The following is a 20,045-nucleotide window of genomic DNA, read 5'->3' as shown; positions in this document are numbered from 1 at the left end:
TCTTCATCTTGGAATCCTATATATTAAGCCCTACTTATAAACTCAAGAAATAAATTTTACATATTAAAAAAACCCACCTAGGCTTATACAGGAGTATATGCAGTACTATTTTCTTATACATATTTCAAATTTTCAATACTTAAAAAGCATACAAAGGTGTATGATTCTACTGTTAAAAGGAAGTTAGACAAGAATTTATCATTATTCTCTGTATAACCATTTAGGGATTGATCATTAAGGTTAATCATAACCGAAAATCATTTGTATCTGCCATGGATTATATAGAAATATAGAAATGTGCTATTTTACCAGTCTGCTGTAAATTTTTATATTTTCCTCTCTACTCTTCTATTTTCTTTTGGATTTTTCTTCTCCATTCTAGTCATATAGATATTGGTTTTAAATGTTAAACATTACAAATATATAGCTATAAGGATATGTTCACGTTAAATTATGCTCTTGTGGTGGTTGGTAAGTGTCATCAAGTCAGTCCTGAGTCATACTGACCATATATACAACAGAACAAAACACTGCTCAGTGGTGTACATTATCACGGTCATTGCTATGTTTGAGATCAATGTGTCAGCCACTATGCCAATCTATTAATTTAGTCTTTCTGGTTTTTGCTGACCCTCTACTTTCCCAAGCATGATGTCCTTTTCCAAGATTAGTCCCTCTTGATAACGTGCCCAAAGTGCATAAGACAAAATTTCACCATCCTCACCTCTAAGGAACATTCTGGCTGCATTTCCTCCAAGGTAGAGTTATTCATTCTCTGACAGTCTATGGTATATTTAATATTCTTCAGCAATGCCACAATTAAAGGGCATCAATTCTTCCTTGGTCTTCTTTCTTCATTATCCAGCTTGCACATGTATATGAGACAATTAAAATTACCATGCCTTAGATTGGGTGCACTTTAGTCTTCAAAGTCTCAAAGCAAAGACATCTTTGCTTTTTAATATTTCGAAGAGATCTTGTACAATTCATTGTTTGATTTCCTGATTGCTATTTCCAGATTGCTGCTTCCAAGAGCACTGATGTAGATCCAAATCAAATTACATATTTTATCTCTTATTATGATCTTGCTTGTTGGTTCAGTTGTGGGATTTTTGTTTTCTTTATGAGGAGATATAATCCATAGTGAAAGCTATTGTTTTCTACCTTCATCAGTAAGTGTTTCAAGTCCTCTTCACTTTCAGCAAGAAGGTGGTATCACCTACATATCACAAGCTATTAATGAGCCTCCCTCCAGTCCAGACGCCGGGTTCTTCTTCAAATCATTTGCTCAGTCTACAGACTGAATTCGTATAGTGAAAGGACTATAAGTCATGCAGTATCTACTTGTTTTGTTTGAACAATTGCCTCTTGGCCTTTTATGCAAGTTCCACAAGGGCACAACTAAGTGTCTGGAATTGCCTTTCTGTATCCATAATCTGTTATAATCCATACTTGACTGTGCCTTTGCATAGACAATGAAACATAAGCAAACATCTCTCTGGTATTCTCAGCTCTTAGGCAGTATCGATCTGATATCAGTAGTGCTAGGTAACACTAAATGTTTTCTTAAAGAGTTTAAACATAAATAACAATGTATAAATTACCAAGGCGGGAGAGCGGGGAGGGAGGGGAAAAAAAAAAGAGGACCTGATGCAAGGGGCTTAAGTGGAGAGCAATGCTTTGAGAATGATTGGGGCAGGGAATGTATGGATGTGCTTTATACAATTGATGTATGTATATGTATGGACTGTGATAAGAGTTGTATGAGCCCCTAATAAAATGTTTTTTTAAAAAAGAGTTTAAACATAAGAATACATTTCGAGCCTTTATCTATAACCCTAAATATTTATCTTTATCCCTAAATACTTAAACTTTCTTTTTCTGAAATTTTATTTACTTTGTCATTGAGGACAGACACAAAACATAAATCAATTTAACAGTTTCAGTGACTTTCTTCCATTGCTGACATTCTTTAAGTAGCACAACCATTCTTACTCCTCTTGCTAAGTTTCCCTTCCTCACTGACACAAACTCACTGCTCCCTAAGGTGCCTATCTAACCTTTTGAGTTAGTGTTATCAGTCTGATCCCAGATACACATTTTTTTCCTTTACATTAAATTGGGAGCTCTTGCAGATATTATAACAATCCATAGTTTGATTAGATCAAGCATAATTGCACAATTGCTGACACCATTATTTTCAAAACATTTCTTTCTTCTTGAACTCTTTAATATCAGCTCCCCTTTATGCCCTGTGTCCGCCACCCTACCCCCAGGGTAATAATGTTTATATTTTAATTTTTTTGCCCTATCTTACACCAGCCAATGTATCCGTTCACCTACCAATCTGTTATTCGTTCTCGACTGGGGCTGAGTGGGGTTATATAGTCATCGTTACTATCAGTTCCCTGCCCCCTCTTTCCACACCCTCAAGGAATCATTACTCCCATTACTATTTCTGAAGGGTTTATCTACCTTGGATTTCATGCATTTAAAAATCTTAATTATACAAATGAACACATGCAGGTCTCACAAGATTAATGAGGTAAAGCTAAGTCCATAATAGTAAGGGAAGGATATATTAAAGAACTAGAGGATAGTCAGGTGTTTCATCAGTGCTATACTGCATCCTGAAGATATCATCCCTTCCATGTGGCCCTTCTGTGAGGGATGGTCCAATTATCTTACAGGTGGGTTTTGGATCTCCACTTTGCCTATGTTCCTTCACATCGATTTAATTGCTTATATTTGAACTTCTGATACATATTCCCATCACCTCTCATGATCACACAGGCTGGTGTGCTTCTACCATGTGGGCCTTGATGCTTCCCTGCTAGCTGGCTGCTTGGTAATCTTTAAGCCTTTAAAAGACTCCAGATACAATATCTAATAATAGCTGGGCACCATTAGCTGCCTTCACCACATCTGCCTCTGCAACCATTTCATCTTCAGCAATCATGTCAGAAAGGTGAATATTATACATTGCCACATTATTAGAATACACTGTTCAGGTCTGTCTAAATAAGATAGGCTGGATGAACAATCTGGAGGAGAAAACAATGGGGACCAACAGTTCTGGGGGGACATGGGAGAGGGAGAAGAAGGGGTAAAGGAAGTTGTGATCACAAACCCAGGGACAAGGGAACAAGAGATCAAAATCAGTGGAGGGTATAGGAGGCCAGGTAGGGCTTGATCAAGGGCAATGTAACCAAGAGGAATTACTGAAACCCAAATGAAGGCTGAGCATGATAGTGAGACAAGAGGAAAGTAAAAGGAAACAGAGAAAAGAGCTAGGAGGCAAAGGACATTCATAGAAGTCTAAACAAAGGCATGTACAAATATAAATATCTTTATGTATGAGGATGGGGAAATAGATCTATGTGCATATATTTACAGGTCTAGTATTAAGGTAGCAGATGGACATTGGGCCTCCACTGAAGTACTCCCTCAATGCAAGAATACTTTGTTCTACTAAATTGGCATTCTATGATGCTCACCTTCGCAACACAATCACTGAAGACAAAGCGGGTGAATAAGAAAATATGGTAAAGAAAGCTGATGGTGTCTGGCTATCAAAAGATATAGCATCTGGGGTCTGAAAGGCTTGAAGGCAAACAAGCAGCCATCTAGCTCAGAAGCAACAAAGCCCACATGGAAGAAGTACACAGCCTGTGTGATCATGAAGTGCCAAAGGGATCAGTTATTAGGCATCAAAAAACAAAAAGTCTTATCATTGTGTGCTCACCTCCCCGATATGATCGCTGAAGACAAATGGGTGCATACGCGAATATGATGAAGAAAACCGATGGTGCCTGGCTATCAAAAGAGATAGCATCTAGGGTCTTAAAGGCTTGAACAAGTATAAACAAGCGGCCATCTAGCTGAGCAGCAACAAAGCCCACATGGAAGAACACCACCAGCCCGTGCAATCACAAGGTGTTGAAGGGATTGGGTATCAGGCATCAAAGAACAAAAAGTTATACCATTGTGAATGAGGAGGAGTGTGGAGTAGGGACCCAAAGCCCATCTGTAGGCAACTGGACATCCCCTTACAGAAGGGTCGCGGGGAGGAGACGAGCGAGTCAGGGTGCAGTGTAGCACCAATGAAACATACAACTTTCCTCTAATTCCTAAATGCTTCCCCTCTCCCCCCACTATCATGATTCCAATTCGACCTTACACATCTGGCTAGACCAGAGGATATACACTGGTACAGATAGGAACTGGAAACACAGGGAATCTGGGACGAATGATCCCTTCAGGACTAGTGGTGAGAGTGGCTATACCTGGAGGGTAGAGGGAGGGTGGGTTGAAAAGGGGGAACCGATTACAGGGTTCTACAAATAACCTCTTCCCTGGGGGACGGGCAACAGAAAAGTGAGTGAAGAGAGACATTGGACAGTGTAAGATATGAAAAAATAATAGTTTATAAATTATCAAGGGTTCGTGAGGGAGAGGGAGTGGGTCGGGAGGGGGAAAAATGAGGAGCTGATGCCAGGGGCTTAAGTGGAGAGCAAATGTTTTGAGAATGATGAGGGTAATAAATGTACAAATGTGCTTTACACAGCTGATGTATGTATGGATTGCGATAAAAGTTGTATGAGCCCCCAATAAAATGATTTTTTTTAATTAACCATTCTTGTACTGAGGTAAGATTTAAGTAGAGACCCAAAGTCTATCTGCTTCCTTGTTATACAAATGCCTATAGTTATATATTTACAATAAAATATATTTATCCCTCTACATAACTTTGCTTCTTGTTCTTTCCTCTTTTTCTTTTTCCTTTCCCCCTTCCCACTATTTTGTTTACCCACTGTTCACTTCTCAGTAATCCTTCTCGGATACATTTCAATTGATCAAACAACCAAGAATGCTACCTGTTCCTCATTGTGAGGTTTAGGTCCCTTGCTGTTCCCCTGTCCCTGGCATTATTGGCTCATCGCTCCCTCCCCCTGCCTCCTTCTCTCCTAAGTGCTGTTAGGTAAGTAGGTCCTGGGATATGGATCCCTCAAAGAAAAGTGAAATGGAATGATGGATTCTATCAGGCCTGCTCGCTATGTAACAAAGGGATATTCATCTACTGCGGGTCAGGACAACAGTTGGACTTGGAGCTAATTTTAGGGTCTCTCTCTCTTGTTTTTACTTTTGGTATCTATCTTTATAACATACGATAAGCAATCCCAAGGAGATGGCAATGAGACCCATGGTTCCGAGGTTATAGACAGTTCTTAAAAGACCATAATGCTCAAGACAGACATTTTTAAACTAATTTAAGCTAAACCATGGTTCAGTTTCAAAAATTTGGTTTAAGGTTTAAAGATTATCTCAGGGCAATAGTTTCAGATGTTCAACTACCATCATGACTACAAAAAATCTAGAGTCAAAGAGAACCTGAAATTCTCTCCACCTAAGCCCCTGGCATCGGCTCCTCATTTTGCCCCTCCCTACCTGCTCTCTCCTCCCTCATGAACCCTTGATAATTTATAAATTATTTTGTCATATCTTGCACTATCCAATGTCTCACGTCACCCACTTTTCTGTTGTCTGTCCCCCAGGGAGGAGGTCACATGTAGATTCTTGTAATTGGTGCCCCCTTTCCAACCCACCTTCCCTCCACCCTCCCAGTATCGCCACTCACACCACTGGTCCTGAAGGGATCATCTGCCCTGTATTACCTGTCTCCAGTTCCTATCTGTACCAGTGTACATCCTCTAGTGTAGCCATATTTGTAAGGTAGAATTGGGATCATGATAGTAGGGGAGGAGGAAGCATTTAGGAACTAGAGGACAGTTGTACATTTCATGGCACCCTGACTGGCTGGTCTCCTCCCCGAGACCCTTCTGTAATGGGATGTCCAGTGGCCTACAAATGGACTTTGGGTCTCCACTCTGCACTCCCCACCCTCATTGACTATGATATGACTTTCTGTTCTGATGATGCCCGATACCTGATCCCTTCAACACCTCGTGATCGCACAGGCTAGTGTGTTTCTTCCATATGGGCTTATTAGTTGTTTCTCAGCTAGATGGCTGCTTGTTTACCTTCAAGCCTTTAAGACCCCAGACACTATCTCTTTTGATAGCCGGACACCATCAGCTTTCTTCACCACATTTGCGTATGCACCCATTTGTCTTCAGCGATCATATCAGGGAGGTGAGCACACAATGATATGATTTTTTTGTTCTTTGATGCCTGATAACTGATCCCTTTGGCACCTCGTGATCACACAGGCTGGTGTACTTCTACCATGTGGGTGTTGTTGCTTCTGAGCTAGATGGATGCTTGTTTACCTTCAAGCCTTTAAGACCTCAGACGCTGTATCTTTTGATAGCTGGGCACCATCAGCTTTCTTCACCACATTTGCTTATTCACCCGCTTTGTCTTCAGTGATTATGTCAGGAAGGTGAGCATCATGGAATGCCAATTTATTAGAACACAGTATTCTTGCATTGAGGGAGTACTTCAGTGGAGGCCCAATGTCCATCAGCTACCTTAATACTAAACCTATAAATATATGCACATAGATCTATTTCCCCATTCTCATATTTAAATATATTTACATATGTACATACCTGTATTTAAACCTCTATAAATGCCCTTTGCCTCCTAGCTCTTTCCTCTATTTCCTTTGACTTTCCTCTTGTCTCACTATCATGTTCAGTCTTCATTTGGGTTTCAGTAATTCCTCTTGGTTACATTACCCTTGATCAGGCCTACCAGGCCTCCTACACCCTCCTAACCACCAATTTGGATCACTTGTTGTTCCCTTGTCCCTGGGTTTGTTATTATCACTACTTTTCCCCCCACCTCCCCCTCTCCCATGTTCCCCCAGAACTGTCAGTCCTGTTGTTTTCTCCTCCAGATTGAGCACTTAAAATTCTGTTATGTATTTTCCCCCCTTTTTGATCAGAACTCTTCTATGAAATCTTAAGTCACAATATTTAGTAATGGTAGCTGGGCACCAACCATTTCCTGTTCTCATAGCAAAGGAGGCAGTTGTTCATAGAAACAATTAGTCACAGATTCCACATCCTCCTCCCTTCTTCCTCTGTTGCTCCAAGTGAATAAAGACTAACTACTGTGCTTTGGATGGCTGCCTGTATGCTTTAAAACCCTGGACACTACACAGAAAAATTAGGAGTTAGAGCATAAGCACTAAACAGGTTATTAGACAAATCAACTGGGATGTAACATGAAACCACGATTCTAAACCTCCAAATCAATGAACCAAATATCCTCAGGTATTTGGATATACACCTAAACACATCAACTACTCTTTATTTTTTTCATCATTGTTGCAAAAATATCTATCATTCCATTTTTTCCAATTCAACTTTTTACAAGTGTACCGCTCTTTCTTAATATACAAAGATTAATATCTTCACAGGAACTTATTGATCTTAAGTACTTTGAATTCTTAAATGCTGCCTGCATGGACTAGGACCCTTAGTGTCATAGGCTGCTAACTGCAAGGTCAGCAGTTCAAAACTCCCAGCTGCTGACCTTAAGATTAATTCAATGACAAAAAACTAGGGAAAACCACGTCTCCATCATGCAATTCCCTTTTCAGTAAGTAAAAGAAAAGTATGATGATTACCTTTGCTAAATCTATCACTACTTCAGAGAGTTTGGGATAGCGTCTTTCAAGAGGTTCAATTTCCTTGATTTCAGGCAACCTTACGCCAGCAAACACAGGATTTTTATAAAATAGCTCCTGATGTCTTGGAATCAAATTACCTGGAAGTGAAAGCAAACACTCTTATGTCATCATGCAACTCAACTGTAAAGGCAAAGAAGCAGGTGGAGAGTGAAACGAGGTTTATGGAATTTGAGGTTCTCTCTGCACATAAAATTAAGATACTGTTTCCATTGTGATAGCACAGGACATATGAGTCAATTCAAGAAAGTCAATATTCCTGTCTCAACATACTCATTTAGAATAGTTGATCAAACAAAAAGTTCATTGCCATTGAGTCAATTCTTACTCGCGGAAACCCCTCAGGACAGAGCAGAACTGCTCCAAAGGTTTCCAATCTTGACAAAAGCAGATGGACTCATCTGCACCCAGGGGGTGGATGGTGGGTTCCCACTACTCGTTTACAGGTAAACTTACAGAGACATTAACTGGATTAATGGTTCCTTAGGAGTATGGCAAGGGAGTTGTGGAGAAATGGCGAGTTCATAACAATGAGTACAAGAATGAAGAAAATGAAGGGAAAAAAGAACAAAGAAAATGTTCTAAAATTGATTGTGGTGATGACTGTAAAATCCTTCTAAATGTTTGAACTATTAAATTGCATGATTTGTGAATTATATGCCAATGAAACTTTTAAAAAATAAGAAATTAAAAATAAAACTACTAACCTTTTGGTTAGCAGTTGAGCGCTTAACTGATGTCTCCACTTAAAACTTAATCTTTAATACAGCAATAATTTCTAAAATGAAAATATCAATACCAAAACAATAAAGACCCATGGGAAAACCTTCACACTTTATAAAATGCAAGTATACAATCTTACCCAAACAAGTCATAATGTGGTATAACTGATCAATATCAGAGTCTCCAGGAAATAGTGGTTCTCCCATAAGCATTTCAGTTACCAGACAGCCAACGGCCCACACATCAACAGCCCTGAAGAAAAACAACACGGTGTAAAGTAGCTTTGGCTTCTTAATAAGTTTACTTAATAAAAATCATGAGGACTAACTCTGTTTTTCACATTACTATTTGATATTCTTGTTATTGAGAATAGTAGTAGTGTATCTTAAATTACCCATAAAATTTTTACTATAAACTAACATATTAAATCCCAATTTTATACAAGTTGAATTTCCAGAAACTTCAATTATGTGACATAAACAGGAAAAGATATCTCAATAGCCAAAAGTTATCGCAAGCGTGTGTGTGTTTTATTCTAGAAATAAGTCTCTTAGGCTTTCCTTCAGAAACTATTCATTCTTTGTTTGCGCATAATGCTAAAAATGCATACCAAAAACAGAGGTGGTTGTTGGTGGTCAATACTGAGAGAACTAAAACCAAATAGAAAAACTATGTTAAAAATCAGTTATAAGAACTAAAAGAAAAAAAAACTAAAAGAACATTGGAGAGTCATTTACCATAGGGACACGTACTTTGATATTTCTTCAGGGCATTTCTGAATTCTAAAATGCTATAAAAATTACATTTTGGTAATAAACGGAATACACAGAAGTCAAGAAAATAGTAAATAAGGTTTAGTGGACTCTGAAAACACAGAAATTATAGAAAAACTTTAGAAAGATTTCTATTAAAAGCAGTAAAAATTGCAAGGCTTTCTGGAGAATTCACTTATACAAAGTAATGGCTTTTTAAAAACCATTATTTAAATTATTTAACAGAATTTATTCAAGGTCAGTCATTCAAAATCACCAGATGCACCAAGGGAGAAAGAGGAGGCTTTCTGTTCCTGTAAAGATTTACAACCTTGAAAACCTGCAAGGCAGTTCTACTCTGTTCTATAGGGATGTTCTACAAGGATGCGATGAGTCAAAATCAACTTGATGGAAGTGAGGTTGGATTTTTGGTTTGCTTGCATGGTCATTGACTGTGGGATCCAAGTAAAATTATATATATATATATATTCCCAGCCCATTTTTTTAAAGACCAATTTGATTTCCCGCCTTTTTAGTAAGTATATCTACCATAATTTGTTTCACAAGAATGTTTACAGGGGGAATACCTAAAATAATTACAAATCATTTTATAAAGTGCTCTCAAATCAAGCCTTCCTTTGAGCATTAGAAGGACCATTCAAAATATTCAAAGCCATTTTATCAAAAAGAAGGCGTTAATTCCCCACCCCTACCCAACTTCAGATTTCTTACTTGCCATACTTGACATCACCAACCAAGAGTTCTGGAGCTCTGTACCATCGGGTTGCCACATAATCAGTGTAAACCTCTCCAGGAGCGGCCAGTGTGCGGGCAAATCCAAAATCACATAACTTGACAACACCAGACTGGGAGACTAATATATTCTCTGGTTTTATATCTCTGTGTATGATCTACGATTTAGAGAAACAAAACCCAGAGTCTGACACACATCAAATTAAGCAAACATAATTATTTGTGTATGCCTGTCAGGTGCAGGACACTGTTTCTATTAGTCTGAAGAGTAGAAGCAGAAAGCACACTAAGTTTTTGCTAGTGTTAAAGACTTGAGCCTTACCGGCAAGAAAGAACATTTATGCTTGAAATTTTGTCTAAATAACTGAAAATATTGGATAAAAAGATCACAAGTTATTAATTACCAGATTAATTGTTTGGTTAATCACTGAGCTCAAGGTTGAAAAAAATGACTGCTGAAGACTAGAAATGATTCAGGAAAACTTTTTATAAAAAGGGTGGGCTCTAAAATGGACATGGGCTTTAATACCAGGTGTAAACTGGATAAATGAAAAAAAGAGAACAACAATCCAAGTAAATGTACCATAGAGACCAAAGGAGTAAAGATGGGTTTAGCTCATAAGTCTGTGGGAAATATTTTTCTAAGTAGAAACTGTGTAGTAAGAAAAGGGGAGGGGAGGGAAAGTCTGGGAATTCTGAGCTTGTGCCAAGGCCCTTGGAACTCACGGAAGTGCTATCTATGATCGACATGGTATTTGAGGAAAAGCTGGCCATAATAAGGTAAATCAGTGAGAGGAACTGGAAGCAAGGAAAGGGAAACTGCATGGTGATGAAACACTAGCACAGGACAGGTCACAGAAAGGAAACGAAGAGGTGCAGCCTAGAAATGCATTAAGTCAACAGTCGACAATAACAAAATAAGCTCAGATGCTCTGTTTAAAAAGAGCCCTGGTCACCAGACACTTTATTTAAAAGGACACCTGGTCACTAGCTGTTGGACGGAGGTTCAAGCCCACCCAGCAGTTTCATCTTACAAAGACCTGGTGATCGATCGGCCTCTGTAAACGTTACAGCAAGAACCCTTCGGGGCCATGCTAGTCTCCTGTCACGGCGCTGCTGTGAGTTGGACGCACTCTCCTTCACTTACAAGCAACAATAGCTTTATTTAAAGCTGAGAATATTAAAAAATTACATTTCCTTTATTTAAGATTGAAAAGTCTAGGAAAGGTTACTTTTGCTTGGAGATCAGTTTCGTTTTAGTCGCTTGGGCCATGAGTTAGAGTGCAGAGCACTGAGTGGAGGCATGCATCAGATCAGGCATCATAAAAGAAACAGGATAAAAGAGATTGCTACTGGAGAAACTATGGAAAAATGAAACAGGATATTGGGATTAATATTAAAGTTTAAATACCAAGGCGAGGCAAATTATTAGACCTAATTCTCTAACAGAATTAAACTGTATTTTGAAAAATCTTAAAATATATATTTAAGCCCTTTCAAAGCACCAATATCCAATGTAGCAATTGGTCATTACTCTAGACATCAGTGGTGAAGACAAGATTCCAGATCATTTATGAGGAGGGAGCCCTGGTGGTTGTGCAATTGGGTTGTGATTCACATAGTCAACCATTCAAAACCACCAGCAGTTCCCTGAGAGAAAAACTGGTCTTTCCACTCCTGTAAATATACTGATAGGGGGTTGAGTTTGTTTGGAGTATTTTTGGTTTTTTGTTTGCTTTATCACAAAGCAGATAGAGTTGAACTGAGAGCTGGGAGCCCTAGGCTCTAGATTTCAGTGTTCAGTGTAGTCATAGGCAACTTCACCTTTCTGAGTCTGCTTTCTCACGCTCAAAAAGGGGATTGAAGCTCATGATCTCCCTCCTACTCTAACACTCTCTAGCTTCAGAGTAAAAACTATCCCACCTAAGCATAACCAAGATGGTATCCACTACAAGCTATCCCTGAACACAGACTGGGATTCTAGGGTATGTTTTATGGAAAGAGGAGGCTCTGAAAAGGGCATTTAATACTGGGTATTAAATTAACAACCTGCTATATGCAAATGATAAGCCTTGTTTACTGAAAGCGAGGAGGATTTGAAACGCTTGCTGATGAAGATGTAGGATCACTGCATTCAGTATAGATTATGACTCAGTATAAATAAAGCAAAAATCCTCACCACTGGACCAACAGACATCATGATAAATAGAAATAATTGAAGTTATCAAGGATTAAACTTTGTTGGGATCTCCAACCAATACTTATGGAAGCAGGAGTCAAGAAACAAGTGACACATCGCATTGGACAAATCTGCTGCACAACACCTCTTCAAAGTGTTGAAGAGCCAGGATGTCACTTTGGGGGCTAAGTTGTGCCTGACCCAAGCCATGGTATTTTCATTCGCCTTACGTGCATGTGAAAGTTGGACAATGAATAAGGGATACAGCAGAGGAATTTGAGTGTTTAAATTATGCTGTTGACACAGATACTGAAAGTCCGGCAGGCTCTCAGAAGAAACACATCTGTCTTAGAAGAAGTAGAGCTAGACTGTTCCTTAGAAGTGAGGTTGGTGTGACTTTGTCTCACGTACGTGTCATCAGTAGAAACCGGTCCCTAGAAAAGGATCTCAGGCTTGGTAAAAAAAAAAGAGGAAGAATCTTAAAGAGATGATTGACACAGGGTTACCACATAGGCTCAAACATAAAAACAACTGTGAAGATGACAGGGGACTAGGGTGTGTTTCTCTCATTGTACACAGGATTGCTCTGAATAGGAACTCATTGAGGGCACCCAACAACAGCAACAACAACATGACCTAATTAGATGGTGACACTGAGTAACTTCAGTAAAAACTTGTTTACAGGTTTAAAATACTTAATAATGCCCTATACTATTTGGGTGATACTTAAATTGACAACAGTCCCATTAAATATGTTTTTATATAGGCAAGTAGATCTTTGGAAGCTAATTGGTAAGAAATTATATTTTAAAATATAAATCTTAAAAAAAAATAAAAATAAATAAATAAATAAAAATAAAATAAAATATAAATCTTATATCTCTGTATAACTGTCAACGACCCCTCTATGTTCTAGTCATCATATGCACATGAGTTGATTGAAAACAAAGAGCAAAGATTTAAAAGCAAAATATCAATTTTGAGGAATTTTAAAATAAATTACTAGCTTTTTAAAAGAGACTATTTTTTTCCTGTTGAACTAGGTAGTATATGCTTGCTTACAAAATTCCTTTATTCCATATTTTTTATATAACACAGAAAGGCATATGTTAAATATAGGGTCAATATTTTATGCTGGGTCTACTGAGAGCCTGTTAATTACTGGATGGGGGAATTGATTGTAGACAGAGAGACCAAAGTTTGTAATATGTAAGTGTTCGACCCAAGTATTATCCGAAGTTCTCTGCCTGTAATATTTTATACGGAGAAGTCAGCCTAGGGCCCAGTTATTCTTGAGGTTATTTTATATAAATAAACTTCTGTGATTTGGGTTGCTTCAAAATAAATAAATAGATAGATAAATAAATACATACATCCATAAGTAAGCAAGTCAGTAAATAAACAAATATGTTTTTAAATATGTTCACTCAGCCTAGCTCACAAACAGGTTGCAATGGCTATATTTGAGTCCACTGTTGCAACCGCTGTGTCAGTCCACCTCTCTGGGGTCTTTCTCCTTTTTGTTGCTCTCATATTTGCCAGGCAGGATGTCCTTTACCAGGACCGGTCTCCCCTGACAACATGGCAAAAGTACATGGGATGAAGTCTTACCATCCTCACTCCTAAGGAGCATTCTGGCTGTCTTTCTTCCAAGACAGATTTGATTGTTTTTTTGGTATTTCACGGTACTTTCAATAGTCTGTGTTGACACCATAATTCATATTTTTTAAAAATCATCATGAATGAAGTGGAACACAGTATCCTAAAAGAGGGAGATGGGGAAGACAGGGGTGAGGGAGGGACTAGGGCAAGAAATGGGGAAGACTGGAAATTGTTCAGGATATTGAATGCAAAAATGATGATCTGATAGGTAAACTCCCACCTAATTCACAATAAAAGTTTTTTAAATCACCTTCAAGTGTTTACACATATATAGAAAGAAATATACACAGATGACTAATACATGTGAAAACAAATTAATTTCATTTTCTAAAAGGCAAATATTTCATGTATGTGTTTATTTGCATTTATATACACAGAGACACACACACGTGTGTTGATTGTTCCCACCTATACCAGAATTATCAGTCTACTTTAATAAACTGTTCTTGTGTTCTTGATGTCAGTTTGTCATACCGTGTTGGCTTGTGTGTATTGTTGGGTCAATTCAAAACCAAAGCTATATGAAAGGGTAAGACTTCCTCATAGGCTTTGCAAGGCTAAAATTTATATTGTACTAGATCCACAGGGTTTTTTTTTCTCCTTTCTGAGACTGTGTCACTAGATTGGAAAATTTGACATCACAGTCTTGAAGGACATATAGGTCAATTGGCATCCTACAGTACACAAAGATAATGTTCTACATCCCATTTTGGTGAGTAGTAACTGGAGTAGTAAAAGCTAGTCATCTAAGATGCAGCAATTGGTTTCTCCTTATCCGAAGAAAAAGAAGAATGAAGAAAACAAAAGACTCGAGGAAAGAATCAGTCTAAGGGTCTGTGCGCCTTGCAAACGGTAGCCTTCAATACCCTGAGACCCAAAGAAATACATGTTTGCCTTGCTACAACTACCAACAGCTCTAATCAGGATCATAATAAGAGGTCACAGTGGAGAAAAGAAATGTAGAACAAAATTCAAAATCAGAAAAAAGACCAGACTTACTGGTCTGACAGAGGTGGGTGGAGCACTAGAGGCTGTGGCCTTTAGACATTCTGCAAGCCTAGAGCTGAGCCTACCCTCAGGGATCAACTTTCAGACAAACCATACTCCCTGGCAAGTCAATTCTGACTCACAGAGGCCCCAGAACACAGGACAGAACTCAAAACTGTGTTTCTGACACTGAACTCTTCTCGGGAGTAGAAAGGTTCATCCTTCTCCTAAGATGGAAGACTGAAAAAGGATTGGTGGCAGAAGAAACAAAATTGGCTTCTCTTGAAGAAATAGTCAAAACCAAGTAGCCCTTGTAAACAAAACCACAGTACACCTACCAAAAGCAGGAAAAGAACAGATTTTAAAAAGGAAAACAACTGATTTTTTTAAAAGCGAAATGCTGAAAGTGCTTTATTTTTGGTAAACCATAAATCAAGGGAGACAGACTGATAAGATGAATAATAACACCAGTGAAAAACGCACTCCTATGTATAATCAGCCATATAAGAACAAAAGAGCAGCATTTGCCCAAAAACAAAACTCAGAAGGCAGGAAGGGACAAAAAAGAAGGATAATTGGAAAAGTAGAACCCAGTGAGGAAGTGGAGAAAATGCTGTTAGATTTATAAAATTGCAACCCATGGAGTGAAACAAAATGTGTATAAATACATATAAAATGTATGTAAGTTATTGAATAGAAAACGAATATATAGTAATTTAGCTTAAATAGAAAAGAATGTCTGCCTAGAGCAGCAGTTCTCAACCTGTGGGTCACGACCCCTTTAGGGGTCCAACAACCTTGTCTCAGGCATTGCCTAAGACCACTGGAAAACACATATTTCCGATGGCTTTGGGAATGGAGACAGCACTCCTCTATCTGCCTCCAGTAGATCCGCCCACATGCAGATACACCCACGAACGTGTGCCTGACTGCTACTCATGCTACACCATGCTTCAAGACAAAATTTCATTTATTTAGAATTAAAAATAAATATTTCACAATTTATAATCACATAGTTTTTATGATTAATCACTATGCTTTAATTATGTTCAATTTGTAACAATGAAAATACAGCCTTCATATCAGATATTTACATGATGATTCATAACAGAAGCAAACTTACAGTTATGAATAGCAACAAAAATAATTTTGTGGCTGGGGGGGTCACCATAACACGAGGAACTGTATGAAAGGGTCTCGGCGTGAGGAAGGTTGAGAGCCACTAGCCTACAGTATTATGCTCCTTTAAGATCTACCTAGATGGGCTCAAACTGACAACAGTAACTCCAAAGAGTAGACAGGAAATCTAAAGGCAGTGAGTTTACGTAAATGGAGGAGGAACCACTCAGAAAAGGAGGGTAAGAATGGGTGCACGACTCGAAGAATATGATCATTGTTCCTGAATGGTATACGGAGAAATGGTTGAGTTGGTATGTTATTTTTAAATAGACAAAATATTTTTAATTAGTACATCTCCAAATCAAAACAAGGATGAGACACCACCCAACCCTGGCACTGAGAGCAATGTTTTAAAACCAGCCAATAATAAATGCTGGCGAGGGTGCCGAGAGCCTGGAGCCTCATCCACTGCTAGTGGGACTATAAAACTGTGCACCCACTGTGGAAATTGATACGGCACATCCTCCTCAAATAACTGGGACCAGAAATAACCACATGACCTAGCAATCCCTGCACTTGGTACATACTCTGAAGTAAAAAGAGACATAGCACAAACAGATATGGGCACACTCCTGTTTATTGCAGCATTGTTCACGATAGCAAGAAAATGGAAGCAACTCAGTTAGCCAACAGTAAAAGAATGGATCAAAAACTTTGGTAGATACACACGAGATACTGTACACCCATAAAGAATAAAGATCAAGCTCCTCGTTTTTCCCCTGATATCAAGGGCTCAAGTAGAAAGAAAATGTTTTGAGAATGACAATGACAACACATGTACAATTGTGCTTGACACAATGGATGTGTGGATGGATTGTGATGAGTCCCCAATAAGATGATTTTTAAAAGAACAAAAAAGAATGATCAAACTGTGAAACATCTCATTATACAGATGGATTTAGAAGGCATTATACTAAGTAAGGTTTGTCAATCACAAAATGAAAATATTGTGTGAGGCCATTGTGATAAAAGAGAAAGATAAAGGTTTTTCATAGCAAAAGAAACAGACTTCATGGTTACTAGGTGTGGGAAGGAGAAGAAGGGAAGGGAGAACAGCAGGCGGGATGCTAGCAAGTAGGGTGAAGGGGGTACTATTCTACCAGATGGAGATGGGAAAAGCAGGACACGAGAAGTTCTTGGGAGGCTTAATAAGCTGTTTAAATTGTTGAAAACAAAAATGACGACTTGGAATGTGAACCTAACTCACAATAAAAAGGAATTTTTTTAATTCGTGTGTTCACCCAGTAAATATTACCTAATAAGAAAAATATCAGTGTCTACTTACTGCGTTAAGCACACTGGGCTAAAATCTAATTTACTTAACATTTACATGTGTGTGTGTGTGTGCAATACACACAGCATATATAAATCTGATTAATAGATGAATGAAAGAATGGATCAATAAATTTGAAACAAAAATACCAAAGCATTAACAAGTATAGAAATTAATTAATGAACTGCTCATTGTATATTCTTTTAAATTTTTGGCATGCCTTAAGAGTTTCATAATAAAATGTTTTGAAAAAATAGGGAAAAATGAAAAAATGTTTTGAGGAGAGAATAAATATACATTGGCATTTGCAGATTGGCAATATTAAATAGTTTTATTTTCCTGTCAAAACTTTAAACAAGAGAGTCTCATTAAATTAATTAACAGATATCTAGAGAGTCAGATTGGCAAAACAACCATTTAAACCAAATACTTACATTATGACTGTGACAAAATCCGATTCCATTAATAATCTGAAACAAATATTTTTTAACTGTTTCATGGTCTAGCCCATTTGGAAAGAGTTCCAAGTCATCAAGAATTGTGTGGTCAACAAATTCAAAAACAAGGTACCATCGTTTTTTTTTCTTACACACTTCCAATAGATTCACCAGATTTTCATGCCTCAGTTGCTGTTATGGAAAAAAGAAAAAGAAAAATTATTTTTGTACAATCAAACAATTAGTGACAATCCAAAATAGATCTCAGCATAGAAAAAGGCAAATGCCTAAGAGCATACATTGTAAATCCACATGTATGACTTCTAGAAGATAATTAAGAGACCATGCTGTTGTTAGGTGCCAGAGAGTCAGTCGATTCTGACCCATAGCACCTTGTGCACAACAGACCAAAACACTGCAGTCATCTTCATAATTGTCCCTGTACATTGCTGCAGCCACTGTTTCAATTCATTTCATTAAGGCCTTCTTTTCTCTGCCTCTCTAACAAAAATGATGTGCCTCTGGGGACTGATCTCTTCTGGCAGTATGTCCAAACTATGTAGATGAAGTGTTGCCGTCCTTGCCTGTAAGAAGCATTCTGGCCATGTTTCTTCTGAGATAGGTGTGTTCTTTCAGCAGTCTAGTACTGTCAATATTCTTCTCCAGCACCACAGTTCAAATACATCAACTCTTATTCGGTCTTCCTTATTCAATGTCCAACTTTCACGTGCATAAGAGGCCATGGAAAATGCCATGGCTTGGATCAGGTGCAGCCTGATTCTCAAAGTAACATCCTTGCTTTTCAATACTCTGAAGAGGTCTTGTACAGTAGAATTTCCTAATGCATTGATTATGGATCCAAGCAAGATAAAACCCTTGACAATTTCAAACTTTTCTCCATTTATCGATCTTCTTAATATTGAGTTGTAATTCACACTGAAGACTGCAATTCTTGATTTTCATCAGCAAGTGCTCCAAGTCCTCCTCTCTCTCAGCAACCAAAGTTGTGTTGTCTGCATATCTCAGGTCTTAATAAGCCTTCCTCCCATCCTGATGCCACATCCTCTTCATACAAATCTGCTTCTCTGACAAAGCAAGCATGGTGAGAAGACCCAACTCTGCTGCACACCTTTTCTGATTTTAAACCATGTCACATTCCCTTCTTCTGTTAGAACTGCCTTGATCCATGTACAAGTTCCGCATGAGCACATTGAAGTATTTTGGAATTCTCATTCTTCTCAAGGTTATCCATAGTTTATTATAGTCAATAAAACACAAGTAAACGTCTTTCTGGTATTCTCTGCTTTCAGCCAAGATCCATCTAACATCAGCAATGATGCTACTTGTTCCACCTCCTCTTCTAAATCAGGCCTGAAACTCTGGCAGCTTCCTGCCGATATACTACCTAAACCATTGTTAGATGATCTTCAGCAAAATTTTACCTGCATGTGATATCAATGATGTTTTCTATAATTGAGCAGAGCTCCTGTTGGGGCATCTTTCTTTGGAATGGATACAAATATGAATCTCTTCCAGTCAGTTAGCCAAGTAGATGTCTTCTAAATCCCTAGCTTAGATGAATGAGTGCTTCAGTGGTTAGTCAACTCGTTGAAACATTGCAATTGGTATTCCATCAATTCATGAAGCCTTGTTTTTGGATAATGCTTTTGGTACAGCTTGAACTTTTCCTTAAGCACCATTGGTTCTAGTTCAGGTTACCTCCTGAAATAGTTGAATGTTGGTCAGTTCTTTTTGGTACAGTGACTGTGTATTCTTTCCATCGTCTTTTGATGCTTCCTGCATCATTCAGTATATTGCCCATAAATTCTTTTTTTTTTAATTTTAACAATTTATTAGGGGCTCAAACAATTCTTATCACAGTTCATACATATACATACATCAATTGTATAAAGCACATCTGTACAGTCTTTGCCCTAATCATTTTTTTCTCTTTTCTTTTTTTATATTTTATTAGGGACTCATACAACTCTTATCACCATCCATACATATACATACATCAATTGTATAAAGCACATCCATACATTCCCTGCCCCAATCATTCTCAAGGCATTTGCTCTCCACTTAAGCCCCTTGCATCAGGTCCTCTTTTTTACAAGGATCCACATGTGACCTCTTCCCTCGGAGAGGGAGAGCAGAGAAGGGGGGAAGGGAGACTCCGGATAGGGCAAGATATGACAAAATAACGAGGTATAAATTACCAAGGGCACATGAGGGAGGGGGGAAAGGGGAGGGAGGGGGAAAAAAAAGAGGACCTGATGCCCATAAATTCTTTAAGAAAATTTTTCTTGTGTTCTTTCAGTTTAAGATATGCTAACCATATTATTCTTTTGTTTGTTTGTTTTAAGATTATAATACATATTTATTTAAAGTAATACATTTGCAGCCTAGGATAGGTTTTAAATTAAACACTTCAGGTTGAACC

General features: G+C 38.1%; 1 protein-coding gene across 3 annotated transcripts in view; it reads right to left on the bottom strand.

Annotated features, from left to right (window-relative positions):
* The window catches only part of CDKL2 (cyclin dependent kinase like 2), a 72,942-nt gene that overhangs the window by 36,630 nt on the left and 16,267 nt on the right, over window positions 1-20,045 (bottom strand). For all 3 annotated transcript variants that reach the window (XM_075544194.1, XM_075544195.1, XM_075544196.1), the window contains exons 3-6: window positions 17,600-17,794; window positions 9,865-10,043; window positions 8,520-8,632; window positions 7,598-7,737 (exon numbers count right to left, since the gene is read on the bottom strand). In XM_075544194.1, coding sequence (XP_075400309.1) covers window positions 7,598-7,737; window positions 8,520-8,632; window positions 9,865-10,043; window positions 17,600-17,794 — 627 coding nt within the window. The remainder of the gene's footprint in view (window positions 1-7,597; window positions 7,738-8,519; window positions 8,633-9,864; window positions 10,044-17,599; window positions 17,795-20,045) is intronic.

This window comes from Tenrec ecaudatus, chromosome 3, assembly GCF_050624435.1.
Source record: "Tenrec ecaudatus isolate mTenEca1 chromosome 3, mTenEca1.hap1, whole genome shotgun sequence".
In the NCBI taxonomy this organism is placed as follows: Eukaryota; Metazoa; Chordata; class Mammalia; order Afrosoricida; family Tenrecidae; genus Tenrec; species Tenrec ecaudatus.
This window is presented reverse-complemented; position numbering and strand designations above follow the sequence as displayed.